Source organism: Solanum stenotomum, chromosome 9, assembly GCF_019186545.1.
Source record: "Solanum stenotomum isolate F172 chromosome 9, ASM1918654v1, whole genome shotgun sequence".
NCBI classification, from domain to species: Eukaryota; Viridiplantae; Streptophyta; class Magnoliopsida; order Solanales; family Solanaceae; genus Solanum; species Solanum stenotomum.
In genome coordinates this window covers 35,958,093-35,977,697 of record NC_064290.1, presented here as the reverse complement: position 1 = coordinate 35,977,697, position 19,605 = coordinate 35,958,093, and the positions used below count along the sequence as shown (strand labels likewise).

The window sequence follows — 19,605 nt, the reverse complement described above, 5'->3', positions numbered from 1 at the left end:
TAATTGGTATCAGGAAGGTCTAGCTTGTGCATTGCTTGTCTAACGGAACTGGTTACTATTTTCAAAATTATATTTATGTGACACATCTTTTTCTTTTCATTTCGATTAAAAAATAATGTCATATTTCTTTATTTAATAAATGTTTAATGACAACATCAATATTTTTTTCCTATATTGGATCCCATATATTTAGCAAAGAAGATGTATATTCTTTTGTTTAAATATTGGAATACTAATTAGTCTTTAGATATTTATGAAAAGTCAAACAACATCACGTAAGAATAGAGATTTTTAGTATATAAATATAAATGTGGTTTGTTTATATTTGTTTTAATTTATGTTTAGTTAGCGAAAATTGTGTGAGATGGTACGGTTGATAAATAGTTTGGAAGTAATATGTGGTTAAATGAAGGTATTGTTGATTGTTATAAATAGAGAGAATAATAGGCAGCAATGATGAATCGGTCATAAAAGCCATAGAAGAAACGGAAAAAAAGGCTTCTTCAATGGCTATCTACATCAAAGCCTTTGTTCTTCTTCCTTTACTCTTTGTTTCATCTTATGCTAGAAACAAACATATTAACCAAGGCTTTGACGATGCTGATGACTCTCCCGTTGGTGTCAATTTTGATCCTTCCCCTCATGGTTTTTTGGAATTCCTAGATGGAAAGAAAAAGAAGAAGAAAAACAACAAGTCCAACAAGAAAAACAAAAAAAATGAATTAATATTTCCACAATTTCCCTTTCCCTTTCCCTTTCATGGAGTGCACGAAAACCAAGATGAAGTAGCACCATTAGAACCGGCTGTCAAAGTGAAAAAGAATGACATTCCAAAGCCGGATTTCGAGACGGAAAATCGTGGTGCTTGGATGTTACATTCACCAAATTCTGGTGTTGCGGCCATGCATATACAATTGATGCCAAATAACAAGGCTGTTTGGTATGACACCACAAATCTTGGACAATCTGCAATTCAAAATAACCCTCCATTTTGCAAGCCAGTCCCAGAAAGGCCTGGTGAGACTGATTGTTGGTCTCATGGTGTTCAATATGACGTTGAGAGTGGTCAAGTTAGGACATTGAAGGTTTGTTACCTCTTCCTAATTTTTATATCTCATTTCCCTAATATCTTATGCATGATTTACCAAAATCTCATAGTGTTAAGAACTAATTACAAAATTCCCTTAAATTTTGTGAAATCTGGATCCATCCTTAAAGTTTATAAAATTTGGTTACATCCCAAAACATCCATCAGCGTTCCGATACATCGGGTACATTCTGATACATCGCATAAAGTGATATATTCAACTAATACATCGCGTAAAATAACGTATCCGATCGACAAATACCATAAAGTAGAGATTTCTGTAATTTTTTCAAATGATAGAAAATTTTAGACAATAAAATAAAATAAGTTGTGTATTTAGGTAATCTTTCCTTTATTATAGAGAAGTACATACACATGCATAAGAGGCAAATAATATATGTGCAGTTAAAATTATACAGACCAGATTAACGAGATTTTTCAAAATCACTAATTTATTTAATTATTTCTATCATTATGTCACATTTCTTTATTCTTGTAAGAAATTAGTAACCTTTCTTAAGAGTTTGTGTCTTAGAATGTTACTGAATTAAATTAGCATAAACCTATTTTTTTTTCTTTTTTTTTTTTCTGAACCTTTTTTCCATTTTCTCATGGGAAAGCTTTAATATTTACCTAAAGATCTAAAAAGAGATCTTGTTCTTTTTCTTGCTAGGAATAAATATCATTTGCACCTTTTAAGGATAAAAAATTCATTGTCAAGGAACAAAATGAATGCCAATGAATGCTTTTTGATCTCCAAGATCCACATATAGCTCTGTTTCCTTTTGTAATAATTGGTATTTTTTTTGTTCAATTGATACACAGATAATGACTGATACATGGTGCTCATCCGGAGGTTTGTCCTCTAATGGTGAACTAGTAAGCACAGGAGGTTATCGTGAAGGAATCCGCAGTATCAGAATCATGAATCCATGTGATAACTGCGAGTTTCAGGAAAATGCTAATGGTCTTGCTGCTATGAGATGGTACAAATATATCATTCCAATCTTACTTTTAAAAGAATTAATCTTCCACACACTATCAACATAAAAGAAACATTGTATACTATATCCATCACTTTAAAATAAAAATTTATAGTATGGCCACTAAATGCCTCTTTTGTTGTAGTTCTTAAAAAAGATAAGTAACCAATTACTAATAATATAAATATTATTGTCCATTTCTAAAATGATGGAGAAGTTTTATGTTTGTGAATCAACAGGTATGCTACTCAGCATATGCTTGAGAATGGTAGCTTGATTCTTGTTGGAGGTCGTGGTGCACACAACTACGAAATCATTCCACCAGGAAGACTGCAATTTCAGGTGCAACAATTTGGGTTAAATTTCCTTGTTGAGACTGAAGACGAGAAAGAAAACAATCTCTATCCATTCGTCAATCTTCTTCCTGATGGGAATGTATTTATATTTGCCAACGATAGATCAATAATCATTGATCCTTATAGTGGAAAAACCATCCGTGATCTTCCTGTACTTCCAGGAGGTTCAAGAAACTATCCAGCATCAGGAATGTCCGCACTTTTGCCAATCAATCTCAATACTCCTAATCCTGAGGATGTTGAAGTTGAGATCATTGTTTGTGGTGGAAATACCAACGATGCCTTCAAATATTCCGAGTTTCCACCCAGACAGTTCTTCCCCGCATTAAAAGATTGTGGAAGGTTATTTGCTAACAGACAAGGAGCTCAATGGGATATTGAAGAAATGCTATCACCAAGAGTGATGGGAGACATGCTGCTTCTACCAACCGGAGATATATTGATCATCAATGGAGCAAAGACAGGAACTTCGGCATGGGATGCTGCTGAGGAACCTAATCTTGTTCCACTTCTTTATAGCCCAAACAAACCAAAAGGGCAGAGGTTCAAGGAATTGACCCCTTCACAAATCCCTAGAATGTACCATTCTGTTTCTGCTGTCTTGCCAGATGGCAAAATTTTAGTGGCAGGCAGCAATACCCATGCTGTGTATGATTTCCAGGCTAAATATCCAACTGATTTGAGAGTGGAGAAATTCTCACCTCCTTACTTGGCACCTGAGTTGGAACAACACAAGCCCCAAATTCTTGAGAATGGAGCCAACAAGGAGATGAAATATGGTCAGAATTTCAAGATCAATATCAAGTTGGATGAAGTTGTAGATGATATAGACATTAAGGTTACAATGTATGCACCGCCTTTTACAACACATGGCTACTCTCAAGGACAAAGGTTGCTCATTTTGAAGCTTCAAGCTGTGACAAATCAAGAGGTTACTGTAGTAGCACCACCTTCAGGCAGAATTGCTCCACCAGGCTACTATTTACTCTTTGTGGTTCAGCGCGGTGTTCCTAGCCGTGGAATGTGGGTGCGCATTGACCAGTAGACATGATCAACAATATCACCAATACTTTACTTGTTTATTTTATGTATACTATTGATGTTTTATATACAAAAGGAAATATATATTAAACCTTTGATATCTTGTTTTAATCTTTAGGCAAGGTCATATACTTGTCATGGTATATATTTTTGAGCTTGTGGTTTTGGCCTTCCCCTTTAACTTAAAGATGTGATTTTCACTATCATAAGGCTTGTAACTGGCATCCTAACATCTGCATAAAAGTGAAAAATTATAAAATTAACATGAATCGCAAAAGTACGCACTCTAATGAGCAAATCCTTAATTAACTATTCCGTCCGGAGTAACATGAGTCAAATTTCTTACGTTAGCTATCTTCTCTCGATCTCGAATTATTAGATGGTGGTTGGTAGCACCAAATTTTTGTTATGGCCTTTTTCCTAATCTCTACCTCTATGGTCAAAGAGGTCAGAATATAGGAGATCTTATCTATTAATGGTTGTCAATCATCTAAAGAATATGTTTAGTTTGAAAGGAACTTAATTAATACACAATCATTACACATTTATAGCAGATTTGTTATGCATTCATTATCATCATCCATAACCTAAGTTTCATAACACTAGTTATGAATTTAGCAACTCATAACTAGTGTAAAATAACAGTTTCTATAATTTGATCTATTGGAAAACATAAATGTAAAAGAAAATAAGAGAACACTTTGATTAAAGCAGCACCTGCAAGCAAATCTTTTCCGTTCAACAGTAACCGTCGAAAATTGTAAGCCCTAGAAACTCGTGGTCATTACCAACTGTAAACCCTAGAAACTAGCGGCACAAGGGCGAAGTCATTACCAACTTGGAAACTCACTGAGTTAGCTTGGCGAGCTGAAGGAAGCTCGCTAAAAATGACAGAACTCAGACCTACAATTTATCAAGCGAAGGGCGAGCTAGGAAAACTCGGTGACTCGCCGATCCACCTTGGCTAGCTCGATGGAGCTCGCCGAACAAGCAATTGTCAACCCCTCACCAAATTTTCAAGTTTTTGAACCATTTTTTAGCAATGAACAAAAATCGCACCTAATTCATGAAAATGAAGCTACCCATCACAGCATATACCCTGGGTACTTAGACTTCTCCCAAATTTCAACAAAGTAACGATAAATTGACAATTTTCCCTTACGAATGAGATAACCGAAATTTTCATTGAGCAAATTCAAGCCTAGTTGTCGATTATCGTCTAATCATACTCCCCCCAAATAAAATACACATCAGACCAACATCATATCAAGATTAATTTTGTTTTAAAATGCCCAGCTTGGATTTCAACTCGGTGATCTCAATGTTGCTCGCCAAATAATATTTGGAAATTCATTGTCTAGGTACCTGTTCACCGAAGTTGACAGAACCTTTTGCAAGATTTTGGAACTAAGAAGGCGAGCAAGGTTATGCTCGCCAAAACAACTTGACGCTTCACCGATTGGGTATTCATCTCACCCAAATTGTCTTAAATTACTTGGGAAATTTACTTCCTCCTGCACACTTCAACACACTTTACTTCCCTTGTATTCCATGCACGGTTGATTTTGGTCATCTCATCAAGCGACGCTGAAGAGACTCCAAATGGTTGCCTCATAATTCCACCTTGAATGAGTTGGTTAGCTATTCCCTTATTCGTAGAATTAGGACTATAGTAAAAATATTGAAACCATACTTTATCTGGTAACTCATGATTAGGGCATCGTAACACTACCTTTTGGAACCTATTCCATGTTTTATGTATAGGTTCATTTTCGATTCGATTCGAAATTTGCATGTTTTCCTAGGTTTCACCATTTTCAAAAGAGGAAACAATCTCTCAAAGAACACCACAGTAAGCTCTTCCCAAGTAGTGATTGAATCTCTGGGCAATTCAGGCAACCATTCAGAATCTTTCCCCATTTGAAAAAAGGGAAAGAGCCTCAAACAAATTGACTTTTCAGTGATGTTCTTGAAAGTTAATGGGCCGCATAGATCTACAAAATTGAGAATATGCTCATGGGGATCCTCATGAGCTAGACCTCCGAACATCTCATTCATTTGGAGCAAATGTAGCATCGTTCCAATTATATGAAATACAACATTCCCAATAGTTGGGAGTAGCTGGATAGCTCTTGTACTTCCTATTGCATTGAAATTCACATCATCATTTTGTCCATGTTGGCTAGTATCATTTTTCCCAATAACACTCATGTCGTCACTTATAAAGAGCAAAAGAATGAACAAATAGTAAGAATGTTCTACGACACCAAATCAGTTCACAAAATAACTTCACTAAAAGAATTCCAAGAACCACTCCCCAACAATGGTGCCCATTTTTTATAACACTCAAATTACTTGTAAAATCATTAAACAAGTAAGTGTTCGTTAGCAATCTAATTATGCAACGTATGAGGTCGGGGTCGGATCCCACATGGAGTAGTATGTGAAATAATTTAATTACGAATTCAATTTGTGTCCCAATTCATTGAAAGTAGATAGTAATAAGGGTGAAATAAATTCCAATTATAAAAATTAAGATGCTCGGTAATCAATTTTGATCAATTGAACTTAAACAAGTGATTAACAAGCAAGCAGAGTAATAATCTAGGAGCGTGCATAAGTGGGTATCTTTTTCAAAAGGTGGGCCAATGTGATTGCTCAATAACCTTGATTACATATGGATAGACTAGGTCAATCTCAAAAACGCATTATATTTCTCAATCATAATATGTTTATCACAAGAACTCTTCTTGGACATTCCCACGTGTAATCAACTAAAAGTCCGATTCCTTGACATAAATCTTCTCTCGAGCAAGCCTAGCATTTAGAGGTGAAACCTAATTTTTTTGTCAAGTAAATAAGAAATTTCAAACTAATATGCAAGCATCAAATCAATACCTACTTCATATATTCTCTCTCAAGCAATATATGAAGATCTAAAGTAGAGTTAAGTTTGCAACCTCAATTTATAAACTAAACACATGATAATAAAATTGAATCCATGGAAATCAAAGTAAGACAAAGCAATACACATTATCCCATTGAAGTTGGTCAAAGAGATCATCAATTCTTGGAAGAGGATACTTATTTTTGATAGTAACCTTGTTCAACTGACAGTAATCTATGCACATTCTGAGAGAACCATCTTCCTTCCTCACAAATAAGAATGGAGCGCGCCAAGGTGAGACACTTGGTCGAATGAAACCTTTCTCAAGAAGATATTTCAATTGCTCTTTTAACTCTGCTGGAGCCATTCTATATAGCGGAATAAAGTTAGGACGAGTATCGGGGAGAATATCTATACCAAAGTCTATTTCTCTCTCAGGGGGACTTTGGGAGGATCATCTGGAAAGACCTCTAGAAACTCACTAACAACTGAAACTGACTGAATAGGTGGTGTCTCAACACTAGAGTCAATAACTCGGACCAAGTGATAGATGCACCCCTTGGAAACTAACTTTCTGGCCTTAAGGTACGAAACAAAATGACCCTTAGGCACTGCTGAACTGCTCATCCACTAAATAACTGGCTCATTAGGAAACTAAAACTTAACTACTCGAGTTCTACAATCGACTGAGGCATAACAGACATGAAGCCAGCCCATACCTAGAATGACATCAAAATCTACCATATATAACTCAACTAAGTCAGCTATGGTGACCTTGTAATTTACTGAAATGGTACAACCACGATAAACTCTCTCAGCTAGAATAAAGTAAGCAACATGTGTAGAAACACTGAAGGGCTCAAGAAGTTGCTCAGGCAGAATATTAAAATTCATGGCAATATAAGGAGTCACAAAAGATAGAGTCGCTCCTATATCCAGCAAAGCATAAACATCAAAAGTAAAGACTTTGATCATACCAGTGACAACATCTAGAGAATTATCTTGCTCTTGGCGACTAATGATAACATAAAGAAAGTTTGCCCCTCCACCTATCCCTAAGGTAGCTCCTCTAGGTGCCGCTATGTCTAGTGGAACAACTGAAGAAGATTGAGCTCTATTGCCCCTATTTCCACCGCTCTGCATGTTCTTAGGGCACTCTTTTATGAAATGACCCTCTTTTCAACACTTGAACCAACCAGTGGGGTCAGCACGACACATTCCTGAGTGGGTTCTACCACACTTAGCATATGCATAAGTCTCATTTCCTCTTTGTGCCACACTACCTTGAGACTGTGCAGGTTTAGCTTTTGAGAATTCTGATTATTGAACTCACCTCTATTCCTTCGTACACGTGTACTAGCAGATGATGGAGCAGGTCCCTTTTTCTTATGTTGGAACGATGACCGGTTTGCATTACTCTTCCACTGATCGAACTCATTCCCTGTTGTCTTAGCTTTCTTATTTCGGAACTCTTCCCTATCTCTCAGCTTATCTTTCTCAACCTGTTGCACATGGATCATCAGCCTTGTTATGTCTATATCCTCTATTAGAATAGATGCATTGCCCTTCTTACTTGACCGACAAGATAACCCAGCAACAAACAGACTCATCATGCTCCTCATGTCAGGAACCATCTCCGGGGCATAATGGGAAAATTGTATGAACTTGAGGCTATACTCATGCACACTCATAGATTCATGAGTGAGGAATTTTATTACCTTTGCCTTTCTTAGCTCACGGGGAAAGAAATGCCCCTTGAAGGCACTCTCGAACATAGGCCAGTTCACTATTGGTGCACCCTCACCTCTACCCTTCTTCCATTGGTCAAACTAGATTCTAGCAACACCCTTCAGTTTGTAAACACCTAGTTCCACTCGCTTGGCATCAGCAACGTGCATCACCTCAAACACTTTATGCAACTCTTCCAGAAAAATGTTCGAATCCTTAATGACACTAGAACCGGTGAAGTTTGGAGGATTCATCCTTAAGAACTCACGGATCCTTGAAGTATCCGCCACTTCCTGTCGATTCTCTCTTTGTTGTCCAGCATGGTTGGTCACCACTTGACTCAACATCTGGATAGCTTCCAGGAACTCAGCATTAGTGACCTCTCCTTGGGCTTGCACTTCTTGTGCATTAGGTACCACTTTATCCTCAACGTTCCTTCTTGTAGGACGACCTCTAACAGCCCTTGTGGAGGCATAATTTGAAAGATACGCGCAAGCACGAGTTAGAAGGAGACTTTATAGAGATGAGCTATATCGTATGAAATGAGTATGAAAGAAGTGAGATAGTTTCTAAATGTTGTAGCCTTTTAATTATAGATATGGCGTACTTCACACAGATAACTAGGACTCTACAGACACGGCTTTGTAGACACCCTAGGACTCTTGAACTCTGTGCTCTAATAGCAAGTTTGTCACACCCCGAGCCTACACCTTAGTTGCAACTGGCACTAGAGAACGATTGCTGACCCCAAGTGAACCCTTGTCCTGGCTTAACTCTTAGCGGAAGACTTACTCAACATAGAAGAAACTCAAACGAAAGATTTAACAAAGATAAATACTCAGAATATTTTGAGAAACATTCACTAGTTAAAGAGGCAACTCAAGTCTCAGACATCAATAAATGAAATGAGCAAGACTCACGAACTATGTCTATCTATCTATGAAGCCTCTAATGCTATGAGGGATGTTGGGACAAGACCTCAAATCATCCTAACAAACTGAAATGACAAAACATAATAAAGGGATCCTATGGAAGTAGGGAGGCTTACCAAATAACTCTGAAGCTCGACTGGATTAACGAAACACTCGATGCTGATCCTGATTACCTGTATCTATATCATGAATGATGCGGGTCAAATGGTGTCAGTACATGGAATGTACGTCCATGTGAGGGTAAATCTAAAACACGACATAAGATTGAACTGGAACTAAAAGAAACACTCACCTCGTCTCAACCCTACTAAACTCATTTCAATATAAAGCAATAAATAAAGATGCATTACAACGAAAAGCTTTAAAACAGTAGATAACAACTCAGTGTATTAGAAAATACAACATAAACTCTGTTTGTATAGATAATGCTACAAAATAAGTCTGTAGGAATTTCTCTAACCGATAACCATCACTATGAGCTATGGGATGATACATTGTCTAGAATTATCCTATACTTTGCCGGGCTATATAACCTACTACTAAGTGGATCCACTAGTCTATGCTAAAATGTATTAGGGATTATCTAAAGAGTATGACCCTTTTTACCATGTTAGCTACATGGTTTATGTCGACTTGAGTTATCTGAATTGGTCCAGATATCGATGATCAATACTACTCCCAAAATGTAACTAGCTCATATGTTTAAAAACGTAACTCTTTCGGTGGTTTGAGTTTATTACTAAAAATAAATTCTCCTAAAAGAGATGGTACTTAAACTGCTCATGAAAACTCCTTTGGAAATCAGTGTTTCCTCTCATCTTAAATATGGAAATATTTATTCTTGGGAATACTTAGATCTCATATATCATTTTAAGGAAAATGAACTTGGCTCTAATCTTCCTCAAACTCAATGTTTAAGTCTTAAACAAGTTTAAACAATTGTAAAATACTTTTAAAAAGACTCAAAGAACTCTCAAGACTTGACTCTTTGCTCTACTTCGAATTTGATTTATGGATTCAAGGGTTATGATCTCATGTTATAGATAGCATCTCAATTTTTAGACTACCTTAGAGTGTAGAAATCAACTAAAAAACATAGGTACGATTCGAGGGAATTAATACGGAATGAAGTGGGAAAGGGTAGAAGACCTGGCGACCCTGGCGTTCTGAGTGGCGCAGGGCGCCAAAACCTGTACTACAGAAGGAAGGTTGGGACGCACTGAGTTGCACGGTTCCCTAGGACCCATTCTACAGAACCATACTTTGGGCTCACTATGTGGCGTGGCGCCTCACCCTTTTTTCCATAAATTTTGACAAATTTTCTTACTCATTTTCCAACCCCAATTCACCTAGAATCCAATGGTTTCTTCCCTAATCACTTAGATTCGAATACCCAACAATAGTGTACAAGAATCTACTAAAAAACCCTTAAAACTCATACAATTATCTGAAGAACTTATCAAAACCTCAACATTCAAGATTATGAAAGAAACTTCAATAAAACTCATCAAGAACTCAAATCATTTTCTTTCAAGAATGAAATTACACTGAATTAATCATGATTGGCACATGGGTGAACGAACCCAATGCTATGTGAAATCAAATAACTCTTAGGGATCAAACCCTTGGCAAAATCCGCAACCAAAAACCTCAAGAACTTGACGAACGCTTGACTTTTCTTCTTTTTCTCCTCTTCTTAAAATTCTCTCAAAACCCTAGCGTAAATTAGGATTTGAAAAACTAAACCAAATCAGTTTAGACCCCCAAATATTACCAATTTTCGTTTTAAGGTCATTGGATAAGAAAAAGTACGAAATAACCATCTTAAATCTAGGTAACTTTCCTTAACTAGACATCCCAACTTCAAACATGCATATCTCCCACATATGAGCTAAAAAATTAGTAAACTCAGTGGTGTTGGAAAAAGGATTCCAAGACCTTTCATTTGATATCTTATGGGCTACCAAAATCATCATCTACTGAAAGTGATGGTCGTCTCAAGTTGATCCAAAATTCATACATAGTTTAGCTGGCCAAAATTTCCAATTTTACTATTTCCAAAATAGTTCTTTCTAATTCTAGTTCTTTCAAATGGTGAGGTGTTACACATTGAGCACAATAGAGTCGAGAGGATCCCACTCACTTGTTATCAACTAGATGGTTCATCTAGGCAGTAGTGGTGTACCTTCGTAGAAACCAAGATAACAAGGTCTCCACTTGTCCACTTGGGCTGAGTTTTCTGAGGCCTTCTTAGTCAGGTTTATCCTCTGCAGCGTCAGAGATTGTCTCTAGGATCCATTTTGTAGGTTAGTGCAGCGCTCCATGATTGTTTTAGAGTATAAGGTGAGGTTTCACGAGTTCTCCTACGACGCTACTATGATCCTATTTATTAAGGAGGAGTGAGTTATGTGCTTTGTCCATGGTTTGACACTGTAGCTACAGATTGAGACCCAATCTAGAGTCTTCATGGGCCATTCCTTTCTTGATGTAGTTGATCACGCCCGTACAGTTGAACAACTTCTTTGTTAGGCCAATGAGGGTAATGATAAGAGAGCTAGGTATAAGGGTAATTACATGAGGTTCCATTCAAGGTCTAGAGACTCTTATTACAAAACGTGAAAGAGGTTTCAACTAGGTCAGCCGGTTTATTAAGGCCTCATTAGAGGTTTTATAGGGTGACTAATATATTAAGAGTGAGTTTGGCTCGAGTTAGAGTCAAGATAGGTGTCAGTCATATGTTTTAGGCCATTATGGCCAATCTTCTAGGAGACGATCATCTTCAGACTTTTTTTATTTTGAAGAGTTTTATCATTAGGCCAGAGATTTCCCTTTGCGTAGGCGGATTGCTCCCACTCCACAAGTAGCTCTACCAGATCCACCATAAGAATGTCCAGCAATAGACCGAAGTAAGGTTCAAGACCATCGTTGTGGTTATTAGGGTATTCAGGGTTGTGCCTAGGGTGGCAAGTCAGGTGGTAGGTCAAAAGTTAGGGAAAATTCACACAGGGACACTTCTATACAACTTTAGCAAGGGTAGAGGCTCTGTCATCGGAAGATATGATCAGATTCACGATTCTTTTATTCCATCAGCCTGCCTCGTCTCTATATAATCTAGGCTATACCTTTTTATATGTGTATGTTTAATCTTCTTCTTGTGAATGTGTTAATTCTAAGACTTTAGCACGTCGTTGCATGTGTTGACCCTCGTGGATGAGTTTTTAGTGGTGGATCAAATGTTTTGATCTTGCTTGGTCGCTATACAGGGGTGTGACACTTGGCCTGACGTTATATTAATTGATATACTTGACTATGATGTAATTATTAACATAGTATGGTTATCCCCGTACCATGAGATCATAGATTTGTTCTGTAAGACTGTTAGTTTATCCATGCTATGTGTTCCCCTGAGGTAAGGCAGGGCTCACATTGTAGCACACCCGTTGAAGTTGTCAGTTTTGTTTGGCTTAGAGACTAGTTGATAGAAGGGTGCTTATCTTATTTGAAGTATGTGCGTAATGTGAGTAAGGAGGTCCTTCAAGTTGATTCAGTTCCAACTGTCTGTGACTTTGTGGGTGTTTTTCCTACTGACCTACCGTGCCTACCCTTAGAGCGTGATATTATCTTCCATATTGAGCTTCGGCAGGGTACCCAAACTATTTCTACTTCGCCATATCGGATGGCTCATGCAAAGCTCAAAAAGCTCAGTGTTTATCTTCAGGATCTCTTGGGTAAGGGATTCATCAAACCTAGGGTATCACCTTGTAGCGCTCCTATTCTTTCTTTTTAAGAAAGAGAACGGTATGATGCACCTGTGTATTGATTATAGGCAGTTCACGGTGAAGAGTCGATACCCCATTCCTAAGATTATTGATCTAGTTGACTAGCTTTGGGGTGCCACAATGTTTTTTAAGATTGATTTGACGTTTGGTTACCATCAATTTAGAATTAAGGCAATGGATATCCCTAAGACCACATTTAGGACTAGATATGGCCACTATAAGTTCCTTGTGATGTGATTTGGGTTTACTAATGCCCTTGACACCTTTATGGACTTGATAAAACTAGTGTGTAGGTTGTATCTTAATATATTTGTCATAGTATTCATAGATGACATCCTTGTATACTCGCATAATAAAAGAGACTAGGAGAAACATTTGATATTGTGCTCATACTTTGAGAGAATAGAGACCTTATGCCAAGTTCTCAAAATGGGAGTTTTGTCTTTAGTCTATAGCATTTTGGGGGCATGTGTGTCAAATAATGACATTTCGGTAGATCACGCAAAGATTGAGGCTATTTGTAACTAGGCTAGACCCACTTTGGTTACTCAGATTCGGAGCTTCATCAGATTAACAGGCTTCAACAGACGGTTTGTGGAGGGCTTCTCCACTACTAGAGCACAACTAATCTCATTGAATCATCTTGATGTTCCTTTTGAGTGGTTTGGAAACTGTGAGTTGAGCTTTCGAAAGCTCAAGGAGTTGTTAACCACCACTTCTATATTGGATCTTACCGTTAAGGGCGAGGCCTTCACGATATATTGTGACTTGTCAGACATTGTCTTGGGCTGTGTATTGACCCACTGGGACTAGGTTATTGCTTATGCATCGAGGAAGCTTAAGTTGCATAAGCGCAACTACCCGACCCATGACTTGGAGTTGGAAATGGTAGTTTTCATGCTTAAGATCTTGAGGCACTACCTGAATTGACTTTGTTGCGAGATCTACATAGTAATTGTAACTCATACGACATTGGTTTTGGTTGTGTACTGTTGCAGCATGACCACTTTATTGCTTATGCGTCGAGGCATCTGAAGTAGCATAAGCGCAACTACCTCACCCATAACTTGGAGTTGGCGGTGGTAGTTTTCACGCTTAAAATCTCAAGGCACTACCAAAAGGACCCTAATTCAAGACACCATCAATTGATTGAGCTTCTAAAGGACTATCAGCTCTATATTCTCTATCATTTAGGCAAGATGAATGTGGTAGTGGACTCATTGAGCTGGAAGGCGGTGAGTATGGGTAGTCTAGCCTTCCTGTCTATTATCTGGCAGCCTTTTCCTTTGTACATTCAGTCTATAGCTAATAAGATGATTTGATTGGTTATTTAAGACTCTAAACATGTCTTAGCCTATATGGGAGTTCACTCATCCTTGCTTGATATGATCCATGGTCTTCAGTTTGAGGATAAGACTTTGATGTCCCTTTTAGAACGAGTGTTAGTTGTGATGCCGGCTAGGGTACCTTAGATTCAGATGGGGTTTTGAGGTTTGCTGGCTGAATTTGTGTTTCAAGAGTTTTTGGGGGAATTGATCGAGATGATGCCGTGAGAGGCCCATGATTCTTGATACCTTATCCATTTGAGCAGTGTGAAGATGTATCATGATTTGAGGCAACACTATTATTGGAGCGACATGAGGAGAGATATTGTTGACTATGTATCCTTTGTAGTCTGCACGACCTAGTAATTTACTGATTTTTAACTTTTCACCAAAGTGTGAAACATGTTGCCTAACATGTTCCAGCAAAGCAATAAGGACAACAAGTAAAAACCAATATTTTTACGTGGAAAACATCCGGTGCAAAAGGTGTAAAAAATCACGACCTGTACCCTTACAAGATTTAACTTCAACTTCACTAAATCACTAAGCCTCCACAAAAAAATAGATTACAAGCCTTGTAACCTAAAAAATTACGAACTATAATACCCAAACTTAACACAAACCTCCCAAGGTATGAGTTCCCAACTCTTGGAGTTATCACAACCTAAAGACAACACACCTAATTTAATTTATAACTCACTGAACTAAGATTACATCAAGACCTAATCACAAAGAAAAACTCCTAACACATAAACTTTGTAAAAGCACCAGGTTCTTAGATGTGTTCCTTCTATTTGATGATAGCACTTGCAAAGTCAATTTTTCGATTGCAATTTTTGCTCCGTAAGTGCACAAGTATTCTGAACGACATCACCTATATTTAAGCACAATTCTTCATAGAGTTAGTCTTCACTTCAAGCTCCTTATTGACTTGAACTCTCTTGACTGAGAGTTCTACTTCAAGTAAGACTCCTTTAATTCAAACTCATTGCTTCTTTAGACTCCTCCTTCGGATTACATTCATTGATTCTTTTTTATTGTAGTCGAACTCCAACATTTCAATTCAGCAGTTACTTGAAGAGTTCTACTTTAAGTGAGACTCCTTCGAAAATTAAAACTCCTTGCCTCTTTAGACTCCTTCATCAAATCGAACTCATTGATTCTTTCTCTTTAATTCATCAAATTTTTACTTCCTTGGGATTTCTCATGAAATTGGCATTATTCATTCCTTTATTGGTGCACTCTTGTCTTTATTCATCATAAAAGCTTTTTAGAATTCAATTTCTTGTGATAGTGCACCTTTGGACCATGTTGACTGACGTGTTTCATATTTCTTTGTAAATCATTAAGACCTTATAAATCCCATTGAATTCCCCCTTTAGATGATGACAACCTCTTTTCTTTGTGCATTCAAACAATTTTACATGTAGACATTGAAGCATGAAATACTAACTTGAAATAGGTTAGTCAATAAGTTATAAATAATACACAAGTTTTATCTTCCCCCTTTTGGCATCATTGAAAAGTTATGTTAATCTTATAATATACGAGCTAGATTGATTTGTGAAACTATTCATGGCACTAGGATATCACCAAGACAATCATATAACGACTTCATGGAACAAAATAATGTATTATAGAGAGAAAGAACATGAGCCATTAAAGCAATACATACTTGTTCAATTAAACTACCAGATAATGTTTTGTATAAGATCGAAGTCATACTTAATGAAGCAAAAACTATATAGCACCAATCATAAAACAAACACTTGATAGAGTAGTGTAAAGTCAGAGGCATTAACATTGAAAAGTGGAGAGAAGAATGGAACATGTGGCAATAATTGTGTCAACCAACCAATAATTTCAGCATTTTCAGCACTTTCTTTATCAAGAACAGTCTGTAGAGATTAAATTCTTAACTGAATTTTTTTTGATAAGTTGTATGAGCAGCCTTCAGTTCAACAATAATATTAGTGAAAATTTTACTTCAACCTTTTTAATGGAGTACCAATTTTCCTAATTGAAGCATGTAGCTATCATGGTTCATCTATTCAATAACCTTTTTTTTTTCATTTGGAAAGTCTATGCCTGGATTGTAATTTAGTATTCCTCAAAAATCACAATGGAAATCATTGTAACACCCTAGAATTTTTTTTTGAACTAAGACTCGAACCGTTCTTCGTAGTGAGTGAGATTTTACCAAGGAATTTAAAATTTGTTAAGTGTTAAGTTCACTAGATTTAGCACCTTGAGTTCGAAAAAGAACTAAATTGGAAATAGCAAAATTTGAAATTTTGCAAGTTATGCTCAAGTTATGAGTTTTGGGTCAAATTGAAATGATCATAACTCCTATCACAGGATGAGTTAGATGTTCTACAAGATACCGTAGGAAATACCTCTAAATTAGCTTTCCAACGCCGCCGAGTTTGCTAAGTTTTGAGGTCATATGAGTGAGATATGGCCTTTTGAAGTTAGGTTGTGGAGTAAAGGAAAGTCAAAACCGGATTTTAGAGGGGTATTTTGGTCTTTTCCTTACCCAATCAGATTTAATTCGTGTTAGTAATATTTTAGAGGCATAATTTGATTAGGTTCAGTTTTATAATTCTAGTTTACATCTAGGGTTTTAGTTGACAGTTCAAGAAGAGAAAAGAAGAAGAGAGAAGAGGAGAAAAGAGAAAGGATCAAAGCTTTTGTCGAAATTCTTGAGAGTTGTTGTGGATTGTCGACATGGGTTTGATCCCTAAGAGGTATGTAAGCTTCCATAGTTCTTGGTTTTTTCACCCACATGCCAAACATATTATTTTCAGCGAAGTTTCATTCTCAAAAAGTTGCAGGATTTAAGTTCTTGATAGGTGTTCTTGAAGTTCTTTCTAAATCTTGTTGTGTTGGGTTTTTGATGATTTCTTGAGATCAAAGTGAGTGTTTTAAGGTCTGTATTAAGTACATTAGAGTTTACTTATCTTAATTAATTGATTCTAAGTGATTGGGAAAGAAACCGTTCGATTCTAGGCGAGTTAGGGTGAGTAAACGAGCAAAGAAATTCGTCGAGTTTTCTGGGTTGGGACCTGGCGTGTCACGCCAGACAGAGAGCCCCAAAGTAGGCTCTGAATCTTAGGGGCTGGCACTCCGCGACACCCATAGCTCCAGGGTTGTCTGCCCCATCCAGTTTGCAATAGGTTGCTCCGTTTTAGTTCTTTTGAAGGGTACCTTCACTCTTTTTCGATTCTAACTACTCTAAGCTACTTCTAAACACCTAAAATCATTCCTAACATGATAATAACCTTGAATTCATAATTCAAATTCAAGGTAGTGTTAAGAGTTAAGTTTTGAGAATTCTTTCAAACGTTCTAAGAAAGTCCCTTTGAGTCATTTTATGGAGTCTTCTACAACTTCTAGTAACTTGTTTCAAGACTCGAGCAAGTGAGCATGAGAATAAGGAGAATGTATTCATGATTATACTTTTCCATCACGAGATCCTTCATATCATGAACCATAACTCTTGAATTTGTAATTCACATTCAAGAGAGAGTTAAGAGTAGAGTTCAAGCACAACTTTGAGCTCAATTGTGAATCCTTTGAGATCAACTATCGATTTGAACTAGGTTTTGATAAAGTAAGTATGAGAATGAGAAGAGTTGTTTTCACGAGTTCCATATTATTATGTAGACCCTCGAGTCGAGTCGTTCATGCCCATATCTTCCATAAGAACTCCATCAGTTGAGTATCTATGAGAGGAGTAATATCTCATGTCCTAAGTCTTAAGTATTGAGTTTCTAACCTAATTGAGATTTCATTCCTAATCATGGTACTATTACATGTTACCCATGTAGTCCTTGAGTTGGGTTATTCATGTCCATAATCCCGCATGAACCCTATAAGTCGAGTAGTCTTGAAACGAGAAGTATCTTTGAGTCCTTGAGTTGAGTAGTTCAAGCTCGTAAATTCCGCATGAACCCTCTGAGTTGAGCATTCTTGAATTGAGTATTATTATTGAATTTTTTTGAGTTCCAAGTATTGAGTTCTATCTATAGTTATTGAAACCCTTGCATTGAGTCATTCACGTCCATAATTCGACATGAACTAAGAAGTCTTTTACAAATGTTTTAACTTTGTTTTTACGACTTAAGCTTTGAGTTGAGTAAAGAGTAAGAGTAAAGTTCATTTTCTTTAAAATGATATATGGGAACTAAGTGTTCCCAAGAGTAAATGTTTTCACATATTAGATGAGAGGAAACTGAGATTTCCAAAACAGTTTTGAGCAAGAAAGGGAACATCGATTCCAAGAGAGATTTTAAGCTACGTTTTGAGTAATTATCTCAAACCAAAGAAATAAGTTGTTTTAAAAACATATGAGCTAAGCATATTTTTGGGAGTAGTATTGAGCACCAATATGGGGATGCGAGTTTATATTAACTCAAGTATCCATAAACCATGTAGCCATCATGGGTATTAATGGGTTATACTTTTTAGATGATCACATACGTTAAGCTAGTGGATCCACTAAGTTAAGTAGTTCTACATGACGGCAAAGTATAGGACAGTCTGGCAGCGTGATGGTAAGAACGATGTATCACCACTTAGGCTCATAGTGGTGGTTGTCGGTTATAGAATCTCCCACAAAAACTATATTACTTTATTATATAAGTAAAGTTGAGTTTGTTATTGCATTTTCTTTAACAAACTAAGTTGTTGTTTTTCTGCTTATTAAAGCTTTCCATATATTGCAAGTGTATTGTTGCTTTATATTGAGTTGAGTACCCAGAGTCGGATATCATATTTTTGAGTTGAGTATTTAATATCTGAGTTGAGTATCTTAGCCTTGAGTATTCCTTGAGTTGAGTAAGTTTGAGAAGAGGTAAGTATGTTTCCTTTTTATCAAGTTTCAAACTTATGTTTATGTTTTAGAATTCCCCTTACATTCTCACACATTCCACGTACTGAGCCATTTGGCCTGCATCTTCTCATGATGAATACACAGGTATTCAGGATCATCAACAGGAGCTTCGTTGATACATCTGAGAGTTCAAGTTAGCTATGGTGAGCCTCCTTGCTTTCGAATAATTTCATTTACCTTTCAGTTATATCAGTTGTTAGGATGTTGTGGGTCTTGTCCCGATTTCCATCTGTATCAGTTAGAGGCTTCATAGATAGTCAGTATAGTTGATAAGTTTGTATCATTTATTTTATTAAATGTTTTAAAGACTTAAGTTGCCTATTTTATGGCGAGTTGAATATATTATTTTTATTCTAAGTTGTTTATTTGAGTGAATGTTTTACAAAGTTGAGTTTATTGAATTTTATTTCAGTTTTTATCTTTTGCATGCTTAAGTTAGTCTTCCGCGTGTAGTTAGCCAGGATGAGGGTTCGCTTGGGGACCAACAATGGTTCTTGAGTGTCTGCCACGTCCAGGGTGTAGGCTCAAGTCGTGACAATCATATCTTTTTTTAGTGCTAGCTCTAAGATCTTCTTTAATAATAGCATCCTCTT

The 19,605-nt window shown here is 36.8% G+C and overlaps 1 protein-coding gene across 1 annotated transcript; it reads left to right on the top strand.

Moving 5' to 3' along the window:
• The first annotated feature begins 481 nt into the window (after positions 1-481).
• On the top strand, positions 482-3,569 carry LOC125876863 (putative aldehyde oxidase Art an 7). Its single transcript, XM_049558120.1, has 3 exons — positions 482-1,085; positions 1,913-2,073; positions 2,310-3,569. The coding sequence occupies exons 1-3, from the start codon at positions 507-509 to the stop codon at positions 3,469-3,471; spliced, it is 1,902 nt and encodes a 633-aa protein (XP_049414077.1). The 5' UTR covers positions 482-506; the 3' UTR covers positions 3,472-3,569.
• The last annotated feature ends 16,036 nt before the right edge of the window (positions 3,570-19,605 follow it).

What these genes read in the sequence shown, in the direction of transcription:
- LOC125876863 (XM_049558120.1), top strand. Translation starts at nt 507, where the DNA reads ATGGCTATCTACATCAAAGCCTTTGTTCTTCTTCCTTTACTCTTTGTT. An exon ending in GTCAAGTTAGGACATTGAAG is followed by an intron (nt 1,086 to 1,912) that starts GTTTGTTACCTC and finishes ATTGATACACAG; the next exon opens with ATAATGACTGATACATGGTG. An exon ending in GGTCTTGCTGCTATGAGATG is followed by an intron (nt 2,074 to 2,309) that starts GTACAAATATAT and finishes GTGAATCAACAG; the next exon opens with GTATGCTACTCAGCATATGC.